The sequence below is a fragment of the Corvus hawaiiensis genome, chromosome 28, assembly GCF_020740725.1.
Source record: "Corvus hawaiiensis isolate bCorHaw1 chromosome 28, bCorHaw1.pri.cur, whole genome shotgun sequence".
NCBI lineage: Eukaryota > Metazoa > Chordata > Aves > Passeriformes > Corvidae > Corvus > Corvus hawaiiensis.
Window position 1 is genome coordinate 3,842,053 of NC_063240.1, and position 20,320 is coordinate 3,862,372.

Genomic DNA, 20,320 nt, shown 5'->3' on the forward strand with positions numbered 1-20,320 from the left:
CCTCACAGACATTTTGAGGTTCATCATCCCAAAATCCCCATCGGATAAATCAGGCCAAGAACTCCATGGTCACGCACAGCTCCAGCCCTAAGTCCAACAGGCACCAAAACATTGTCCTGTGCCCTTCCCTGTGAACCCAGCAGTTCTGAGGTGCTGATCCCCAGTTTCTGCCCCTCCCAACGACAGGGATGTGGGTGGGCATGAAAATCCCGGGTGTTTCATCAACAACCTCCAACACCCTTAAACCCCCCTCCAAATACCTTTAAAATACCCTCCAAAACCCAGCTTTTCCAAACACTTTTCCAAGTTTGCCCAGATGGTGCCTGGACAGCCTCGGGGTGACTGAGCCAGGCAAAGAACTGGGACCAGCTTGCACAAGATGTGCCAAGGAGGGGATTTACAAACGGGGAGGGTGTGAAGGAGGCACAGGTCCGGCAGAGCAGGCCCAGCAGGCAAGGAGTAGCTCTGGTGCAGCTGATAAGGCCAGCAGGAGATAAGGGGCAGAAAATCTCTGTGTAGGAAACAGCAAAGCGCAGCCTAAACCCCGGTCCAGAGGCTGTGACTCACCCCATGGTCAGAGCATCACCATGAACTCAGAAATGCTGCCCATCTCCCCCCCACTCAGCCCCTTCCCACTGCAAACCCCCCCAGACTGGGATTTGGGAAGAACCCCAACCCTCTGCCCTGCAGGGATCCCAAACAGCTCCACCTGAGCTGCAGGTCAGGCCTGACCCTGCCGAGCTCCCCTGGGATGTGATGGTGGAAACACCAACCCAGGACATGATGATTCTTTTCTTTTCCACAAAAAGACCAACCTGCTTCTCTAGAAATCCTTCTAGGAGCGAGGAAACGATAAATGGAAGGAATCCTGTGGGATGGGGACAGGGAAATTCGGTTTGGTCTGAGCCTGAGCTGCCTGAGCAGTGTCTGCTCTCCTGGGTGAGAGGGGCCAGGATGCAATGCAGGGGGCAGCTCATTTTCACAGCTGCTCCTGCTGTACGGTTTGGAATTTTCCCTTCTAATTATTTTATAATGCTAGAAATACAACCAAAATGAACTTTAAACCCGATTTTTGAATCAGCACTGCCCTCCCAGGGGCAGCCAGGGGTTCCCCAGTGTGTGAGCAAGGCACTCTGAAGGCAGCACCTCTTTCCAGAAGTCACTGCTGACTTTTCCTGCCTCAGCAATGATTCAGTTTGGGGTCTGAGCCTAAGCTAAAGGTCAGCATTAACTCATGCTCTGGTGGGAGGGCTCTGCACTCATCTCTCTGCCCGGCTCTGCAATGTGTGAAACACATTGTCAAACACACAGTGCCTGAAATGGGTGGGATTTGTTGTGGTTTTCTGGAGTTCTCTGTGTCTGGCAACAAAGAAATCTCCCTTTCTGAGGCACAGGGATGGAGAAGCATTTGGAGGCTTTGGCTCCAGCCAGGCTTGTCCCCAAAGCTGGGGGATGCTCAGCAAACCCCAGGGAGAGCAGCAGCAGCAGCATCACCCACCCTCCCAAGTCTCCCCCAGCTCAGTCTCCAGTTCCTCCTGGCAGATTCATCTCTCCTTGTTTTTTGACCCCTGTGGTGCCTTGCTGCAGGGTTTAGTCATGAGCCACACGAAAAAATCCACCCTGCAGCTTTTGCAAAGCCTCTGCCCACTTTCCCTGGGTGCCAGCTCGTTCTGAGGCGTGGAAAGCACTGAGCAATTTTCCCCTGCTCTGACTCTCCAGGGCTCCCTTGATGTATATTTAGGTGCCTGCAGCGTGTCCCTCTCAGGTACCTCCTGCCAGCTCAAAGGCAAAACCTTCCTGTCCTGGTAGACAGAGAAAAAATCCTGGAATAGTTTGCAAAGAGGTACAAGCAAGAAATATCTCCCTTGTCTCCCCCTCTTAGGACACACAGAGGATGTTTTATTTTATAACACTGAGCCCAGTAATTAATCAGCTTGAAATCACTTTGGAACAAAGACTAATTAAAGAATTAACTAAGCCTGAGCAGAGGCAGGAACAGCTTGGCTCCCTTCCAGCCAAGCCTCACAACTGGTACGACAATGGCTCTTTTCTGAAGGTGTCACTGAACGTGGAACTCGGGATAATGGATAGGGATGGATGGATATTCCCCATGCAGGAAATCTCCTAGGACAAAGCAGCAAGGGAGGAGTGGAGGTGTGGAAGGAGGGGAAGAACCATCTCCACCTGCATCTCCTCCAGGTGAGTGACCCTGGAGGGGAGGAAAGGAAAACCTGGAGCAGGGGAAAGAGGGGGGCAGGTTTGGGATCAGGTGTGGGGCCGGGGCTGGCTCACTGCACACCCCGTCCCCATCTCCTGCTGCTTTTCCTGCTGCTGTCCCACCCTTCTGCTCCCTCCACAGGCACCCAGCAGCTCCCAGTGCCACCTGCCCCGACTCCAACCCGGGTTTGGCCCCTGGTTTGTGCGAGAGCAGGGACACAGCAAACGGGAAATGTTACTCATTTCTTCAGCGTCCTCAACAGCCCACAGAAATCACCTTTGGGCACTGCAGGGTTAAATCTCTCGGGGCTGAATCACTCTGGGCCACAGGCAGGAGGGTTAGGAGGGACAGCAGCGTTAGGAGGGACAGCAGGATTAGGGGGTGCAGCAGGGTTAGGGGGTGAAGTAGGGTTAGGGGGTGCAGCAGGGTTAGGAGGGACAGCAGGGTTAGGAGGGACAGCAGGGTTAGGAAGGACAGCAGGATTAGGAGGGACAGCAGGTTTAGGGGGTGCAGCAGGATTAGGAGGGACAGGAGGATTAGGAGGGACAGCAGGGTTAGGAGGGACAGCAGGGTTAGGAGGGACAGCAGGGTTAGGGGGTGCAGCAGGATTAGGAGGGACAGGAGGATTAGGAGGGACAGCAGGGTTAGGAGGGACAGCAGGTTTAGGGGGTGCAGCAGGATTAGGAGGGACAGCAGGTGTAGGAGGGACAGCAGGTGTAGGAGGGACAGCAGGGTTAGGAAGGACCGCAGGATTAGGAGGGACAGCAGGGTTAGGAAGGACAGTGGATTCGGAGGTGCAGCAGGTCCTGGGGGCAACCCGTGAACCTCAAATCCATCCTACAGATTAAACTGAGCTCCCTCCCACCCCCTCGCTGCATCCCGACCCCTTTGCAGGCTCAGGGAGCCAGCCCAGCCCTGCCCAGCGGGAATCCCACAGGGACGGGGAACAGCAGGAATAGGAGGGCGGCGATTTTTTTCAGCAAGGTCCTTTCTGTGCCGTCTCCTTGCCGTGGGCTGTCCCTGCCGGTTGCGAGGGGAAGAGGGGACAGCGGGAATGCGACAGGAAATGGAACCGCCTGTGGTTGCTTTTAACCTGCACAGCATCACTGCCTCGCGTTGCACACCTGAGCAGCGGTTTCCCCTCATGCCACGGGTACAGGAGAACCCCCCCGTGCCCGGGCAGCTGTGCCAAGAAGCTCTGCCCATTTCTCTGCACAGGGGGACAGGGCCAGTCAGGGCTGATCCTTGTGGGGTGTCCCTATAAAGAGTGGTGAGGCAGGACAGAGCCCCACGCCCCAGTGCTGGAGGGTCTGTGCTGGGAACTGTGGCACAGACAGAGGGAAAACACCTTTATGGACAGAAGAATGGGAAAGCTGGGTGCCCACAGCTCTGCCACAGCTCCCTGCTTGCTCCCCCTTGTTCTCACGGGATGGATTTATCAGGCTGGCTGTTCCTGAGGAGGAACGATGCAGATCCATTCCCAACAGTCAAACCAAGACACCTTTTGCAGCTTCTGCAAACAGAGTTTTATTGGGCACATGTTGGTACCTTCCCAGTTCAGATCCTTTGTACAGCTCCCACTCAGGGCCCTCTCTTCCAAACCAGTTTGAGGGGTTCTTCCATCCCGTGTCAGGCACGGTGGGCTGTTCTTTTGCACGGTCCTATTGTTGCTGCAGTCCTTTATTGGCTATGAAATGATTCCTAGAAAAACACTCCTGACAATTGTCCTTATTCGCCAGAGCCTGAAATTTTCATGGAATCCCAGAATGGTTTGGGATGAAAGGGCCCTTAAAGCCATGGGCAGGGACACCTCCCACTGTCCCAGGCTGCTCCAAGCCCCAATGTCCAGCCTGGCCTTGGGCACTGCCAGGGATCCAGGGGCAGCCCCAGCTGCTCTGGGCACCCTGTGCCAGGGCCTGCCCACCCTCCCAGGGAACAATTCCTTCCCAATATCCCATCCAGCCCTGCCCTCTGGCAGTGGAAGCCATTCTCCCTTGTCCTTGTGAATAATCTCTTTCCATGTTTTTTGTTGGTCCTTTCAGACACTGCAAGGCCACAATGAGGTCATCCCAGAGCTTCTCCTCTCAGGGCTGAACAACCCGAGCTCTCCCAGCCTTTCCTCCCAGCAGAGCTGCTCCATCCCTCTGATCATCCTGGTGCCTCCTCTGGACTGGCTCCAGCAGCTCCAGGTCCTCCTGGGCCCCAGGGCTGGGGCAGCTCTGCAGGTGGGGTCTCACCTGAGTGGAGCAGAGGGGCAGACACACAGAGGAACAGGAGAATCCCTTAAGCTGGAGAACTGAAGAGATGGAGACTCCCAGGGATGTTGAGCTCCACTGTCAGCTTTGGTTCCCAGCAGGGCTGGGCAGGCCTTGCAGCTCTTCTGTCCTTTGGGACATGGGACATGGACTGAAAATGTGGTTGGGGCAGAGGAGAACAGCTTGAAGTCGCTTTTTCACTTTGAGATCTTCTTCCAACAGGCTGGGACTGATGGAATCATCAGATTGGGCTGGTTTTGTCCAACATGTCAAAAAATGTCTGGGGCTGACAGACCTGGCAACATCAGAACTGCAAGAGCATTCTTTCCTTGGGGAAAGAGAGAAAGCAGGAAAGATCTGAGGAGAGGAAGTTACAGCTATACCTGGAATGCATCCCTGAGAATTCTCTTTGGCTTGAAAACCGAGCAACAGCTCCTAGGAGGCTCAAGACCCCTTACAAAGGAAAAGCAGGCAGAAGGCAGGATGGACAGGGACTGTGTCCCAGCAGATGCAGGAATACAAACACCACGTGCAGCTTGTGCCTGTTTGATAAAGAGTTCCCAAATACTCAAAGATTGGGTCTAAAAATGCCTTTTTTAAAAGAAAGAAGCAAAACTACAATATTTTTTGCATTTCAATAATAATAATGATAAAAAAATTACTTCGTTTTCCATAAGAACAGTTGCAAAGATAAATGAAATTATCTTCTGGATCACAGTGTGTCTGGTCACAGAAGAAGAATTCGTTCTCTCTGGAGATAAATTATTGTAAACTGGAATAAAGTGGAGGAGGTGCTGCTCTCATTGCATGCCAGCGTAAATCCACACTCCCAGAGTCACAACGCCTTTTTATTTTCTCCAGACAGCTGAGGGGTCTGAAGCTGGTTCCATCAACAGTTTCCTGTGTCAGGGAATTCTGACTTCAGGCACATTGGTGAGGATGAGGGCGGTGATGAAGCGAAGGCCACTACAGTGGTTGATACCCCTGGCAGCTGTAGTTACAAGGTGTCACATTGTGTGGGAACCATCCCCACTGTCTTGGCCTCTTCCTGCCCCTTCACACCTCCAGTTTGAGCTTGCTGTGGTAGCAGAGCCACCAGTGAGACCGGGGGACCGCAGGGTCCTGGCCAGCTGCAGCTGTGCTGTAGTGATGCAGCCCCAGAAACTCCCTCAGCGTTTACACAGAGCAGGGAAAATTACATCCATGTTTGGAGAAAAACACATTTCCCTCCCACCTCATCCTTCCAAACCATCCGTGTCCTTGGGATGAGTCACTGTGGCCCCACAGCAGCCGTTCCTGTGCTGCCTCAGTGTGAGTCCAGCCCAGTCTCCTCCAGACCGCCCAGGGCTTTGCTTTTAATCCGGAGCTTGTGTGGGAGGGCAGCAAAGCTCCGGCCCTTCAGCTGCTCTTCTGAGGGGCAGGGCACGTTGCAGGGGGGCACAGGACAAGTTTTGGGCACTTGTTGCTCGTCATCTTCATCCGACACTGAGATGCTGCTCTCCTTCCTGGCCTCGGTGGTGCCGGTGGACGGGCACAAGAAGCAGGTGCTGCCCAGCCAAGGCCAGGGGAAGGGGTGTTTGTCTGGGCAGGGGTAGCTGAGGAATGGAGAGCAAACTGTGGGGCTGAAGGACGCCTCAAACCTTTTGGGCTGCTGGAGGCCAGGAGTGTCCATGGGAATGGGTTTGGAGCCACAGCCGAAGATGTTTGTGGAGGGGTTGAAAGTTTTGCAAGGAAGCTCAGCCGGTTCCAGCACCTTGGGCACGAAGCTCTTCTGGGCAGGGCAGCAGGAGTCACCAGCAAAGGGCTCCATGCCCAGCAGTGGGGAGGCTGCCCGGTGCCCCTTGAGGTAGAGCCCGAGGGGGTGGCCCTGGCAGGGGCTGGGCTCGGGGCTGAGGAGCCCGAAGCGCAGCTTGAGGGACAGCAGCTCGGTCCTGAGCACGGTGTTCTCGCGGCTCAGCGCTGCCAGCTGGCTCTCCATGGCCACGTCGTTGAGGCGCCGCTTCTCCCGCGAGCGCTTGGCGGCCTCGTTGTTCTTGCGCCTCTTCTCCCAGTACATGGTGTCCTTCTTGTCGTCCGGCATGAATTCCCGCTTCCGCCGGGAATGTCCACCCGCCTTCCCCAGGAGCAGCTGGGCCCTGCCCTGCTGCAGCACCAGCTCGCTCCGAGGGGCCAGGAAGTTCTCCATGGTGGTGGAGAAGGAAGCTGCGGTTCTGTCGGAATGAGAACGTTCATTAGTTACCACTAATGGTGCTGGTAATTAGTGCCATTGGGTAAATTAATATGGGAATGGGGTTGTTTTTTCTCTGTTACACACATGTGGAAAATGAGGACAGCTCATCCCGCTTATTACTGTCATTGTGGAGCCAACTTTTCAAAATATTCAGATTCCGAAACGTTTTCAAAATATTCAGGTCCTGATGTGTCAACACATCAATCAATCAGTCAATCACTCACTCACATCTCAGCAAAGTCTCTGCAAAGTCCACCCCAGGATGTCTAAAAGCCGAGCACGACTGAGCAGAGTTGCACCCCACACATTTCGCCGACTCGGCGAACAGTCACACTTTATCTGAATAACTTCAATCAAGACGATAAAAACTAGTAGTGATCTCCCACTTATCTCAAGCTGCCTTACAAAGGAAATAAGAGTCATTAGCCCTGTTTGGGAGATAAGGAAGGCACAGGGAGAAGAACTGATTTACCTCAGTCACGGACTTTGGGCAGGAGCTGTAAGCAGGGTTACAAAACAGCTTTGCTACCATGGAATGGTTTGGGTTGGAAAGGACACTGGAGATCATCGCATTCCCACTCCCTGCCATGGGCAGGGACACCTTCCACTGTCCCAGAGTGCTCCAAGCCCCAATGTCCAGCCTGGCCTTGGGCACTGCCAGGGATCCAGAGGCAGCCCCAGCTGCTCTGGGCACCCTGTGCCAGGGCCTGCCCACCCTCATGGGAAGGAATTTCTTCCCAATATCCCAATGAACTGACTACTCTGTGTCCATTTGAAGCCATTGTCCCTTGTCCTGTCACTACAGGATGTTGTGAATAATCTCCCTGAGGTGTTGTGGCAGTTCTCACTCAGAAATTCTTCCCTGCTCGGAAGAACCACATCCCTTTCAACAGGAAGCTGGGCCAGAGGGACCAGCCAGCACCGAGCCTGATAAGCCACCACTTTTCCAGGATTACCCTAAAATGGTGAAGAAAAGCATAATTGTTTCACTTCAGTGAGCAACCGAGGCACTGGAGTTTTGGTATTGGCCACGTTTCAATCCCCAGGGTCCTTGGAAAGGTCCTTCACTTCATCTCCTGACTCTGACACTGTTGTGACCCACGAACACCAACACACAAACGGTGACTGAGGTGCCCCCTCGGTGTGTGCTGGTTCCAGGACACTTTATCAGCACTGAAATGTGCTCATGGCTCCCCTCGGAGCCGGAATAATCCCAGCAGCTGTTTCTGTAAGTGACAAGGACTTTTCTGAGTCATGGGGACTCATGCCCCGAGGTTCCTGGCAGGGCTGCTCACACTGCTGAGGGGAAGAGGACTGGTGATGCTTTCAGCTGAAAACTCCCCCACCTCTGTCCCCCAAAAATAAAATAATTCAAGCTCAAAACTGCCCAGAGTCAGAGGCAATAAACCCACCATGACATCCAAAAGCCAAGCATTGTGCAGTTTTTAGCCAGAAATTTTCAAAAAGCTGTTTAGGAATGAAATGAAATTGAGATATTGAGGTGAAGTGAGAGATGAAACTCCTGCAGAGAGCTGGGGTTGCACAAGTTTGTGAAAATGTGGCACGGGAACTTTCTGAAAACCCACATGGCCAATAATGCACATGAATAATTCCAACCTTCCTGCTGAATTTATTGTGTGAGCAACATGAGTCACTCTTTTCTCCGTGGCTGAGAACCATCCTCAAGCAAAAGGCAAAGATCTAAGTCCAAATCATTCCAGAACTCGCTCTGGGCAGGGAGCAGCTGAGCACAGGTCTCAGAAGGACACATAGAACCATGTTTGGGCTTTCTTCTCTTCTTCATCATCCCACATCAACACGACTCAAAAGAGTTCATTCTGTGGGCAATAAACAATTCCTAAACACTGTCCAGCTGTAATTTGTGTCTGGAGGAAACTGAAAAATTTCCAGGGTTCTTGGCTTTCTGAGCTTCACGTGAAAGACCACATTTGAATGGTCTGGTTTTCTAAGTCACCTGTTACTCCTCCAGGATACAACTCATAAATCATAGAGAGGACAAAATTTTGAAAGCAAAATATCATAAAATCCCAGAATCCCAGAATGGTTTGGGTGGGAAGGGACCTTAAAGGATCATCCAGTCCCACCCCTGCCATGGGCAGGGACACCTTCCACTGTCCCAGGCTGCTCCAAACCCCAATGTCCAGCCTGGCCTTGGGCACTGCCAGGGATCCAGGGGCAGCCCCAGCTGCTCTGGGCACCCTGTGCCAGGGCCTGCCCACCCTCCCAGGGAACAATTCCTTCCATCTAAATGTACTCAGTGTCCATTTGAAGGTATTTCAGAAAACCAAATCCCTTTTTAAGGTATCCCAAGCACCCAACAAAAGAGGCAGGAAAGATCTCTGGAGGATTTTGAGCATCAAGCAATGTGAGGATGGATTAAACGAGCTCCATCACACACACACATACACACACACAGAGTTACACAAATATTGTAGAGTACAAAGATGGACACTGAGGCTAAAATGCTGTGCAAGGCCTTTGATTCAATGTTCTACTGCTTGTAGATGAAATCTTTATTTATGCAGATTTAGAACCCTTCAGTACTGGCAGGTTGTCATCACCAGTGACCTCTGCACAACTCAGACCTGCAAACTAGACCAATCCACATCTATTTCCTCTCCCAGTCTGCCCAGTGTGACCAGAGTTTGGTTCTGGTTTAAACAGGACAAGTCCCACCAAAGTACTCTCTGCACAAATCGGTGGGATTTTGTGATTAAAGGCATTTGGAATGCATTTATTTTAATTTATCCCTAAGCCCTGGAGATCTCAAAGAGTACACAAAGGTTCTGAGGGCAGCTACAAACCAAAACAAAGAATGTCCTTCAGCGCGAATGCGTTTGGGGTAATTTCTCCAGCTTTCAATCAGAATTACTGCTGACCTGAAAGCATCAAAAGGAGAATTACAGCAAATGGATTTGTGGTTTCTCACAGTATCGAGAGGCAGAAATGCAGTTTTTTCAGGGCTTAATCACTTAGCAGGAACGTTTCAGGTTTGGAGGTGATGTGAGTTGTTTGTTGAATGAGTCAAAGATCAACAGGCGGCTTTTTCACTAAGTAAACGCCTCGCCTGCAGTGGGCAGAGCAGGTTGTTCTCTCTCTGTCCTTCCCTTGCTCCTGGTGCTCATCACAAGGAGATCCTATGGGAAGTTTCAGGATTACTGTTCCCAATATCCCCTGTTCAATCAGGCTGGGAAGCACGGGGGGCAAAGAAAAGGGACCCAAAATAGGCCTTTGTGAGACAGAACCTGAGCAATGAACCTTCCTGAAAACCCATTTTGTTGAACCTTTCCCACATTAATCCAACCCCTCACTCTCCAAGTGATGGTCCCAAGGTGGGAATTTCCTTCAGAACTCAACACTTGAAGCACGTGGAAGTGAAACAGTGAGAAGTGAGGGTTGAACCCAGGGGAAAAGGCAGGAATCAAACATTTCCACTTCCTTGGAGGTGGGGAAGGCCTGGAAGGAGGCCGGCTATAAGGGGGGAGGCAGGGGAAGCTCTTATTGGAGGCAGGATCTGGCCTTTTAAGGTCAAGGAATGAAGCCTGAGCTGGGCCAGTGTGTGAAAGCATCAAGGTTTAGGCCACAGAGTCTCAACTCTACCTGTTATTTTTATCTGCAGCCCACAAAGTCACACCTGTACCCACACGAGTGTCTTGGGGCTCTTCGTGAGCGCGGCCTCCAGCAGTGGAGAGCACAAAGTGACACCGAGCCCGTCCCCACCGGGCCCAGTGGAAACATTAATATTAGCAGTGACTTTAGAGCATGTTGGTCGGGTGAATTATGCAACCAAGAGTTTCTAAGGTGCTTTGGTGTCTGTTGTTTCTGCAGCTGGAAGTATAAAAGCCATTTATTTACCAGCGTCTCGCCTGAATATAGGCCAAGCTCTGCACCCCGAATAGAAAGCACCAAAACATTTGTAAAATGATGCTGTTTCTTTGGTTTTCACCTCTTTTTTTCCTCAAAATCTGCTGGTTCTGTTCAGACAGAGCACATCTCAGAAGCTCTGCTTCTCTAGAGAGCAGCCTTTGAGCTTTACCTCTGAGCAGGACGAATGCAAGGCACAATTTTTATATAAAGGTTGTTAAATACACGAAGATAAGCAGTAAAACCCATTCTTATCACTTCTACAACGCCTCTGATCAGCTGGGAAGGGCTAAATGTGCAGTGCCCTGGTCTAATCTGCACCTCTGTGAGGGTGAGGACATGCTGTACTCAGGGGTTTGCACTTACTCTCCACCACCCTGCTCAAAAGATCCTCATTTTTGGTAAAAACTTCTCCTCCGGCTAAAAGAAGGCCCTGGTAGGGCTCAGCTTCAGAGATTTGGTTCAGCCCTATCTCCCCTCCTTTCCCTTATCTCCCCCCTCAAGCCACAGATCAGAGGGGGCTCTGATGAGTTGGACTTTCCAGCGGGGTGTGCAAAACCCTCCAGGAAAAACTCGATATCGCAGAGGAACTGATTCAGTGCTGAGCCCTGAGCTGATACACAATCAAACCACCCCGAAATCAGCTGCTGAATCTCCCTTTGCTCCGAGCCCAAGGCAAGCCCTCAACCCTCAGATTATTCTTTTTGTTTCAAGGATGCAGCAAAATTAAAATCAATCTTGCAAAGGGCAACCAGAACAGCTTCTCCAACGAGAAATTTTAACTCATTATTTCTCAGGAGTAAAGAAAATGAGCTGGGATTATCGGGGAGCAGATTTCAAAGAAACAAGGGGAATCTTCATACAGCACAACTAAAATGTGGAGTTCTTTGCCTCAGGATAATGTAGTCATCAAAAAAGGGACAAAGATCTGGCCTTGTTCAGCAGCAAGTGGTTGTTGATGCACAACTGAACCACAGTCATGGTTTTACCTTGGGATTAGAAAGGACAATGTGGATTAAATACAAAATTCAATCCCTGTAGTATCATATCTGTATTTTATTATTCTCTGTTTCCTCCATTTTTCATGTGTGACTCTAAATTTTGCTACCTCTCTCTAAGGCTTCCCTAAGTTGCAAACTTTGTCTTAAATCTTCACATCTGTTTATACTTATAGAAAAAATTTATATCTACAACCAATCAATAAAAATGGGGCGTTTGAAGTCTCATTTAAAAGCACAGCTGAGAGGAGCATTCATCACTAAAACGTCAAAAATGAAACTCCAAGCATAAATCTACATATATTTTAATGAAATAGGACAATCAATGTAATATAAAAGGGCACAGAGTGACTTGGCAGAACTTCCCCGTGTTGGAGGTTTCTGTTCTTAGCTCTGAAGTGAAAATGGTTGATTTTAAAGAAGCAAAGGGAAGAAAACTTCCAGTTGTTTTCCATAAAACACCCAAATCCATTCTGAAATTCACTACCCCACAGACAACCTTTGGTTCAAACTCTCACTCCTTCCCAGTTTCCTGGTCACACTCAATTCATAATTCATCACCTGGATATATAAGAGCCAATCCATGGGAATATCACTGGAATTTACTTTGGTTAAACTGGGATCAGAATTTGGAATTTGGAGTTGAAATCACACAGAGTTTGAGCCGAGCTGCCCTTGCTTCACACCAATATAAAGGAGCTTGAGAGCTGCCTATTTCTTGTCTTTTAAATTATCTCATCCTAAACTAAATCAGAACTCAGCCCTTAGCCTCAAGCCACTCCAGCACATCAAACCCACAGGAGTTATTGAGAATTTGCTCTGATAAAATGAGATAACTCCAATATTTTTCACTGATACAAGAACTTACACTGATAAAATGAGGCCCAAGTGCTGATTTACATCAGAAACCTCTGAAAACTTCTCCCAGGGACGCTGTGCTGTACAAACACTGCAAGCAGCAAACAAGTTTTGATCCCTGCTGCTGCTTCACCTGCGTAATAAGAAAAAAAATTAACCCTGTGGTTTGGTGGTGTCTTAGGGTGCTCTCTAAACCTCCCAGCCTGTTTAAGATGAAAGGGCTTCGCTCTAATTACTCATATTCCTGAGTATTTGACATTCACACTGCACAGTGGTTAACAGGAGCTGTTGAGGAACAGCTATTACTCACTTCTTGCGTCTCAGTGGGAAATAACGTGGTCTGGTGATGAAAGGAGGCACAAAAGGAGCAAATAGCAGAACCCGATGACCTGGGGCAGCCACTGCTGGAAGAATGAAAGCTTTAAACTCAAACGCAAACCAAAACTGACTCAGAAACAAGCCCACTGTGCCAAAGCCCCAATTTGCTGTTTCTATTTTGAAAACACCAAATGATTGTTGGCTCCAAGCATTAAATATTGCTGCAGGTCTGGCAGTGGATTGCAGGGCCTTTAATTTCCAAAAGTAGGCATTTTCACCTTCAGCTTTTTCTAAAATCTGGTCGCCACTGAAGTTTTGCACTCATTTCTTTGAAATTCAGATTCCAAGAGCCCAGAAGGATTCTCTGGAGCAGATTACAATCACTATTAATTAATATCAATTACTATTACAACCATGAACTCCCGAAAATCACCTTTTCCTCTACAGATTCCAGGTCAGAAGGACACAACGAACTTCCTGGTGTGCTAAAATTTTGAGCTCTGAGCTATTAAATCACTGTCCCCGCAGCCTAATCACAACAGGTGGTTTGTTGGGAGCTCGGTAGAATTAATTTTGTCTCTTTGGTCTTGAGGTAGGAGAGTTCAAAGCCTGGAAACCCAGCCTGAGTTACCAAAGCAGCTGCTTCCTCAATTCCCCAGGCCCTGTGGTCCAAGGCCACAGCCCTGAGGCTGCTCTGCTCGGGGTAAGAAGCCTCAAAAGCAGCTCAGGTATTGCTCAGGTTGGAACAACCTGACCTCTAAATTTGACTGTGGGTCTGTGACAGACCATGAGGCTGGAAATGTGCTGCAAAAGCCTGAAAACCCCCGAGGTGCTGCTGGACCTTTACAAGTGGCTGAGTTTTGCATTTCTTGGTCTGCAAATGCCTCAGTGAGAGCTGCTGAATAATGAATCAGAAAATAATGAAGTTTTCGCAGTGTTTGCTCCATTTCAGTTGCCTCTGAACCCGAGAAATCTGACCTGTCCCACTGTGGCTCAATGCAAGATATTCATAAATTTGGGGTTTTTTTCCTCTGAGAAAGGACTTTCAATAAATCCTTTTTCTTCCCCTGTTTTATTTCACAGTTTGGGTGAAAAGTATTGACTGTGGGACAGTTTAGAAACAGTGGAATCAGAGATTTGAGTATTTCAGCTGAACACTGAAATCAGCTCTGGGGTCTTCAGGATAGGAAGGAGTGGAGCTGCTGGAGCAACTCCAGAGAAGGCACCAGGATGATCAGAGGGATGGAGCAGCTCTGGGAGGAAAGGCTGGGAGAATTGGGATTGTTCAGCCTGGAGAAGAGAAGGTAAACTAATTGTGGCCTTCCAGGACCTGAAGGAGCTCCAAGAAAGATGGAGAGAGACAATTTCCAAGGGATGGAAGGACAGGACACAGGGAATGGCTTCCCAGTGCCAGAGGGCAGGGCTGGATGGGAGATTGGGAAGGAATTGTTCCCTGGGAGGGTGGGCAGGCCCTGGCACAGGGTGCCCAGAGCAGCTGGGGCTGCCCCTGGATCCCTGGCAGTGCCCAAGGCCAGGCTGGACATTGGGGCTTGGAGCAGCCTGGGACAGTGGGAGGTGTCCCTGCCATGGCAGGGGATGGACTGGGATGGGATTTAAGGTCCCTTCCCACCCAAACCATTCCAGAACTCTGTGATTCTATAAAAATTCAAAACAATTCAGATCTCAGTATTTTCACGTAATTTCTGCTTATTTTTTTAAAACAACCAAACCTCTCCTTGGAAAACCAATTAAGTCAGAAAAACAACCTGGGCACTCCAGAGAATTTCACAAACATCTTTAGTTGTTCCTTCAGTTTCAGCACCCACTTGTTGGACCCTGCTCCAAGAACACACAGCACGAATTACTGAATTAATCTTCTTCCCCTGGCCATTTCTTCGAGATATCTGAGCTCTTTCACTCAGATCAAACGATGCTGAAAGAGGCTGGAATTCCCCTGAGCTGATTGATGCCAACAAACCCAACCTGGCCGAGAGCTCCTGACGCTGCCTCTCCCTGAGATCACGCTCGAGCGCAATCCCAGGGCCCAGACTGCAGGAGCAGCCCCTCCATATCAGACCTGCGTCATTTAAAATATCATCTCTAATATCACTGAGAATATCATTGCTAAGAAAGGAAAGAGCACACAAAGCCTTTGTGCCCCTCAGCAGCACAGAGGGCAGGGATGAACCTGGCATTTCCTGGGATATTTCCAGCAGCCGCTCTGGGGCTGCTGATGGGAACCTGCCGGGTGTGGCTGCATTTACCTGGGTGGCACTGCAGGAGAGCTTTTCCGGCCACTGGATCTCCACTCTGACGATGGGAGGAAAAGAGAAGGAGCCCAGGAGCTGAAGGAGCTCCTTGGAGGAGCAGTTGGATGCCCACGAGCGATGTGCGGCGAGTGCAGCCTGGCTTCCGCCCTCCTCCCCTCTCTGCCTACCCAGAGGGATGGAAAATTCCATCTGCTTCATACTGAATATGACCAAAACTGCTGTCACAATAGGGTTTTTTTAAAAAGTGAAGATCAATGGGTAGAGATAAAGCTCATCATTATCTGAAGGTTACCCCACAGGTTATGGTGATGCCTCGGCAGGAGGAAGAAGTGAGAGGCGGCCGCGAGCCCAAGGTAAGTCCCTTCCTCCCCACAGAACGTCATTGCAGGCTCTGAAATCCAGGAGGTCTGAACTGAAATCTAAAATTAGGCTGAGCCTAAGAGCTTTTTCTGAGACAAGGCCAGAAATGCTGGCTCAAGCAAGAACTGACATCGGCCTTAACAAGTCAGGGGTTTCTGTCCTGGAATTCTCAAGAACTCCAGTTCAGAAATCAAGACCCAGCAGGAAATAACTGACCACATTTCCAATCTTTGGGAGATGCAACCGTCCCTGGTCAGCAAGGTACATTGAAGGTACATGAAATCCCTATTTTAAAAACAGTGGAACTCTGTCATTTTGCTCATTTTTTATCACTTGCAAATGACAAAATCCCTCTGCTCTGCAGGAGCTGAAAAGGTGCCGCTGTCACCAAGTGACAGTGACAACACTTCCAGAGGAAAAGCAGAACAAATCCTTCTAAAAACAAGGACTTCCCCTCATTTTCCAAATCCATTCTCCAGCAAACACCAGTCAGGAAAGAGCCTTCTCCTGTATTTGATATTCCCAATTCCTTCCTTCATCTTTCCACAAATCTATTTCACAATGCACAACCCAAAATATTTTGTACAGCCCGTGAAACTTCCAGGATCCCCATCCTCCTGCTCCTTGTGTGGTTCCTCCCAGCAGCAGCTATGAATTATTCCTGATTTACCAAACTGAACCAGGCCCTGACCTTATCCCTGAGCCCCACAGACACACACAGGCAGTGGATCCCACTGGGATTTTGCAAACCCAGCCAGATTCCAGCCCCAATAAATTATTTAGCTTTAAGCAGACAAACGGAAACCAAGTCCAGCTCTCCCTCTCTTTCTCCCAGTCTTTTCCTGTGCCTAAGCCAGAACAAGCACTTGCACGACTCAGGGCTAGAGGGTCCCATTGACAAGAGTTTCTGGACCTAAATAAAACCCGCCCTCACCTCATTGCTTCCCCTCATGCTCCAGACCATTCCCACTGAGATGTGCAGCACATTCAGCAGACTGGGACTGGAGCATCTCAAGGACCATGGATTTCTGCACACGGCACCTTTGTCATTGTCTTCTTATGGTTACAAACTGTGGCTGCCCCTGGACCCCTGGCAGTGCCCAAGGCCAGGTTGGATGGGGCTTGGAGCAGCCTGGCACAGTGGGAGGTGTCCCTGCCCATGGCAGGGAGTGGCACTGGATGGGCTTTAATGTCCCTTCCAACCAAACCAGTCCGAGATTCTGTGATGTTATGATAATTTTCCAGCAGGAACACTCCCATCCTTGAGTTCTTCTGCAGAAATCCTGTCACAGGACTTGAAGTCCTCTAAAAACTTTCCTTTTTGTTTTGAAAGGAAGCAAATCCTCACCACCAGCCTGGCCTGGAGGCTGCCAGGCCTCCTGCACCTGTGCACGTGCCAAAGGCACTCCTGGCCCAGCCTGATCACGTCTCTCAGTCATTAATTGCTAATATCAAGATTTTCACTCAGAGGTTTCCCTTTCACTCTGCCATCACAGGAAAATAAATGAAACTTCTGAAGATTTTTCAGGCACAGTCACTGCTGCTGAGTTTCCGTAACACACAGAGCTGCTGGCAACCCATGAAAGCTGAAACTGCTCATTTCAACTCCCAATCTTGGTTCCTCGGTGCCCAAGGCAGCAGGGTCCTTATCAGGGCTTTATCAGTCTCAAAATGCTGGGTAAATAAAGTCAAGACTCTAAATTAGGATTTGGGTTTTGTCTGAAACTGCACTTGAGCCAAATCTGGAGTGTCTCCACTAAAGCTGCTCAGCTCTTTCCAGGTTTGTGTCCAAACAGCAGAAATGAGCAGCCAGGCCATGACAGAAAGCAGCAAAAATCGATGGACTCTGTCTTCCATCCCCTGCTTATTCCAATCTTTGCAATATTCCAATTATTGCAATTTTAAGGATCGCAGTAAATGCTCACAAGGCGGAAGCAGGAGGAGTTTCTTGACTCCACAAGAAAATAAAGGTACTTTTCCTTTTTGAGATACAGAGGCAAAATCTGCTCTTAACTCCACCTTACCTGATTTTCTGTTATTAATTACACCTTACCTGACTCGTTTGAATTACCTGAATTATTGCACAGCTTTGGAAAAGGAGGGAGCTGTGGCCTGGCACCAATTTCAGCACACCCAGGGCAGGTTTTTCACCAAAAGGGTTTCACCCACCCCATCTTTTAGGTCTGAGGGACCCCCAGGAGACGGGATGAGTCCCCAACTCCTCAAAATCCAAATTTAAGGGGACATTTCACCCCCAGTTGCTGAGGCCACATTGATGTGGTAGCACAGTAAAAGCCCCCTTCAAATCAATCCTGCCCAGAGAAAATACCCCTGCAGCCAGGGCAAGCTGGAAGATCAATAATTAATTAATTAATTAATTAGTGTGAGAAACAGAAACAGTTTGCAAACAGCAGAAATTGGGCTGTGTTCTAGAGGTTCCCACCTCAGGAAAAATTAGGGCAGGGACCCCAAGGGCAAGGCCGGGGCCTGGTGTCGTTGCTTCCAAAGATGTTTTACAGCTGCTCAGGAAAAAAAAATCCTGGACTTTAATAAGATTTTCCCAATATCTGCTGTTTTTCTTGAAGCCTCTGTGAGCTAAAGGGGCCTCATTATGTGGAAGTCTCAGTTTTGAATTAAAGAAAAATGTGGGGCGCCAAAAACTGGACTGGCAGAAAACAACACCGAAAACGCGGCCCCGCAAACAAAACAAAACCAGAAGTTCTTCACATTCAATTTCCTAACCCAGCATCATTTGAATTTAACTTTTAAGGACACGCTGTAAAGAAATTCAAGTTGGGATTGGAATATTTTCTGGAAATAATTGATGGTTTAGACTCTTTGTAAGAGAACTGAAGTTCTGAGACCCCTTAAAGGTGCCTGGGTTTTAAAAGAGGTGTTTTTAAAGTGACACCTTAAATTTGGCACATTTGGCAACCAGAAAAGTCAGAAATTGGAGGAATTAATATTTTCTGCCTCATATCTGCAGGTTCTTCCACTCGTGCTGGCATGGAAGTCACCCTACAATTAATTATTGCAATAATTATTATGAGCAGGGCTCTAATATGGGATAATTGGCATGTAGGACACTTAGGAACTGTACTTCCCTTCTCCCAACAAATCTTTGGCTGCCCCCAAGAAATCCAGTCAGTCAGAAGCCACTGCACAACAACATTCAAGTTTAGAATGGCCAAAAAAATAATAAATCCTAAATATTAAAAAAAAATTTAAGTCTTTTATTCTCTCTGCTACAACCAAGGACTTTTGTCACCTGCGGAACTGGAGGTTCCAACCTTTGGGTGGGCACCCAGTAAAGACTTTTTTAGTCTGGGAAGGCCCAAGAAATGTCATTTTCACAGGTTTTTAATCAACAGAATAATTATTTATTCTTAAATTTCCTTGAAATCCAAAGCAATGCTGGCTGCTAAAATAAGCACAGTGGAAAGAACAGGTAGCAAAAACTTGTCTAACTTTGACAATGAGGAAAATAAAGTGGAATAATAAAAGAAAAGCTACAAATATCAGCACCTCCATCACCACCTCTGAGGATGGGAAAGGAATTTGGGAGGAACATGGCAGAACAGTGAATATTTGGGCATCCAGGTGTCAGTGGGAAGGGAGGGTGCTTGGGTGCCAGTTTGGAGACAGAAGTTCGGGGGCAGCTGAGGGAAATCAGAGGGTGCAAAGAGATAATAAAGAGAGGGGGAGAGAGAGGAAAGGAGGACAGGAACAAAGTAAAAAGGGAAAAAGAAAAAAAAATGAAAAAGAAAAAAGATTTAAAAAGATTTTAAAATATGAAAAGGACAAAGTGCGGGGGGGAGGGGAGGGGGAATATAGAAAGATTTTAAAAGAAGGAAGAAAAATAAATGAAAAAAATATATGAAAAAAATTAAAAAGGCAGCGATTTTCCCCGTCCCAGGAGAGCCCCGGGGCTCTGCGGACAAACCCAGCAATGGTTTCCTCCTTTGCCTCCTTTGCCCCCCAACACCTGGAAAAGCCCCGACCCCACGGATTCCCCAGCAGCTCCTGGCCAGGACTTACCTTGAGGACGGGCCCCAAGCCCTGGAACCATCCGGCTCCTGCAGGAGCCCCCCGGGCAGGGCGAGAGGGGGACGCGTCCCCAAGTGTCCCTCACCTCCCGCCCCTGGGACAGCCCCGCACCCCCACACATGGCCCTGGGTCCTTTTTAGGCTTTGGTTTTTTTTCTTCTTTTTTTCTTTTTCACCTTTTTTTTTGCACGAGCAGCCCCGGGGAAGCTGCAGCGATGTCGCGATTACGTAAGAGGCGGTGACATGCGGGGACAGAGCGGGGGCAGGGCAGGTGCTCCTGCAGCAGCAGCGCTGCTTTCGAGCTTCCCGTCAACATCGGCAGCCAAAAGGCAGCGAGGGGGAGGATTTGCTGCTGAATTGGAGCTTCAAAGCGCTGCGGAAGGTGTGGAGTCACCCAGGAGAGAGTGAGGAGCCCCAGAGAGGTGACAGCAGCGCCCTGAGGGTGGCACGGACCCCCGTGGGGTGGGACATGGAGAGGGAGAGGAGGAAGATGAGAAGGGCTTGATGGATGCGGCCATAAAACCAGAATAAATGTCAATTTAAATCTCAGTTTAAACGAGATTGGCACACACAAGAGTGGCACAAACAAACGGGGACGTTCAGGGCTGGGGTTTGGAGATGTTTCATTGTTGATGAATCAACCATTGGCACGCAGCAAAACCTGTGCTAAGGCAGCCCCACTTAATGGACTGATTGCAGTCAGTTAAATTCCCTCTCTGAATTCCTCAGCTCAGAGGGTCGCAGCACCTCTCCCTGAGCTTCCCGTGGAGTCTGAGACAGGTGCTGGATCTGCTCCTGGTCCAGAGCAGCTGTGGCTGCCCCTGGATCCCTGGCAGTGCCCAAGGCCAGGCTGGACGGGGCTTGGAGCACTCTGGAACAGTG

At 49.4% G+C, this 20,320-nt stretch overlaps 1 protein-coding gene across 1 annotated transcript; it reads right to left on the bottom strand.

The window, feature by feature from the left end:
* Nucleotides 1-4,412: 4,412 nt before the first annotated feature.
* On the bottom strand, nucleotides 4,413-19,532 carry NFILZ (NFIL3 like basic leucine zipper). Its single transcript, XM_048287888.1, has 2 exons — nucleotides 19,431-19,532; nucleotides 4,413-6,683 (listed from the first exon to the last, which is right to left on the bottom strand). Exon 2 carries the CDS (start codon nucleotides 6,656-6,658, stop codon nucleotides 5,780-5,782), a length of 879 nt encoding a protein of 292 aa, XP_048143845.1. The 5' UTR covers nucleotides 6,659-6,683; nucleotides 19,431-19,532; the 3' UTR covers nucleotides 4,413-5,779.
* Nucleotides 19,533-20,320: the final 788 nt, after the last annotated feature.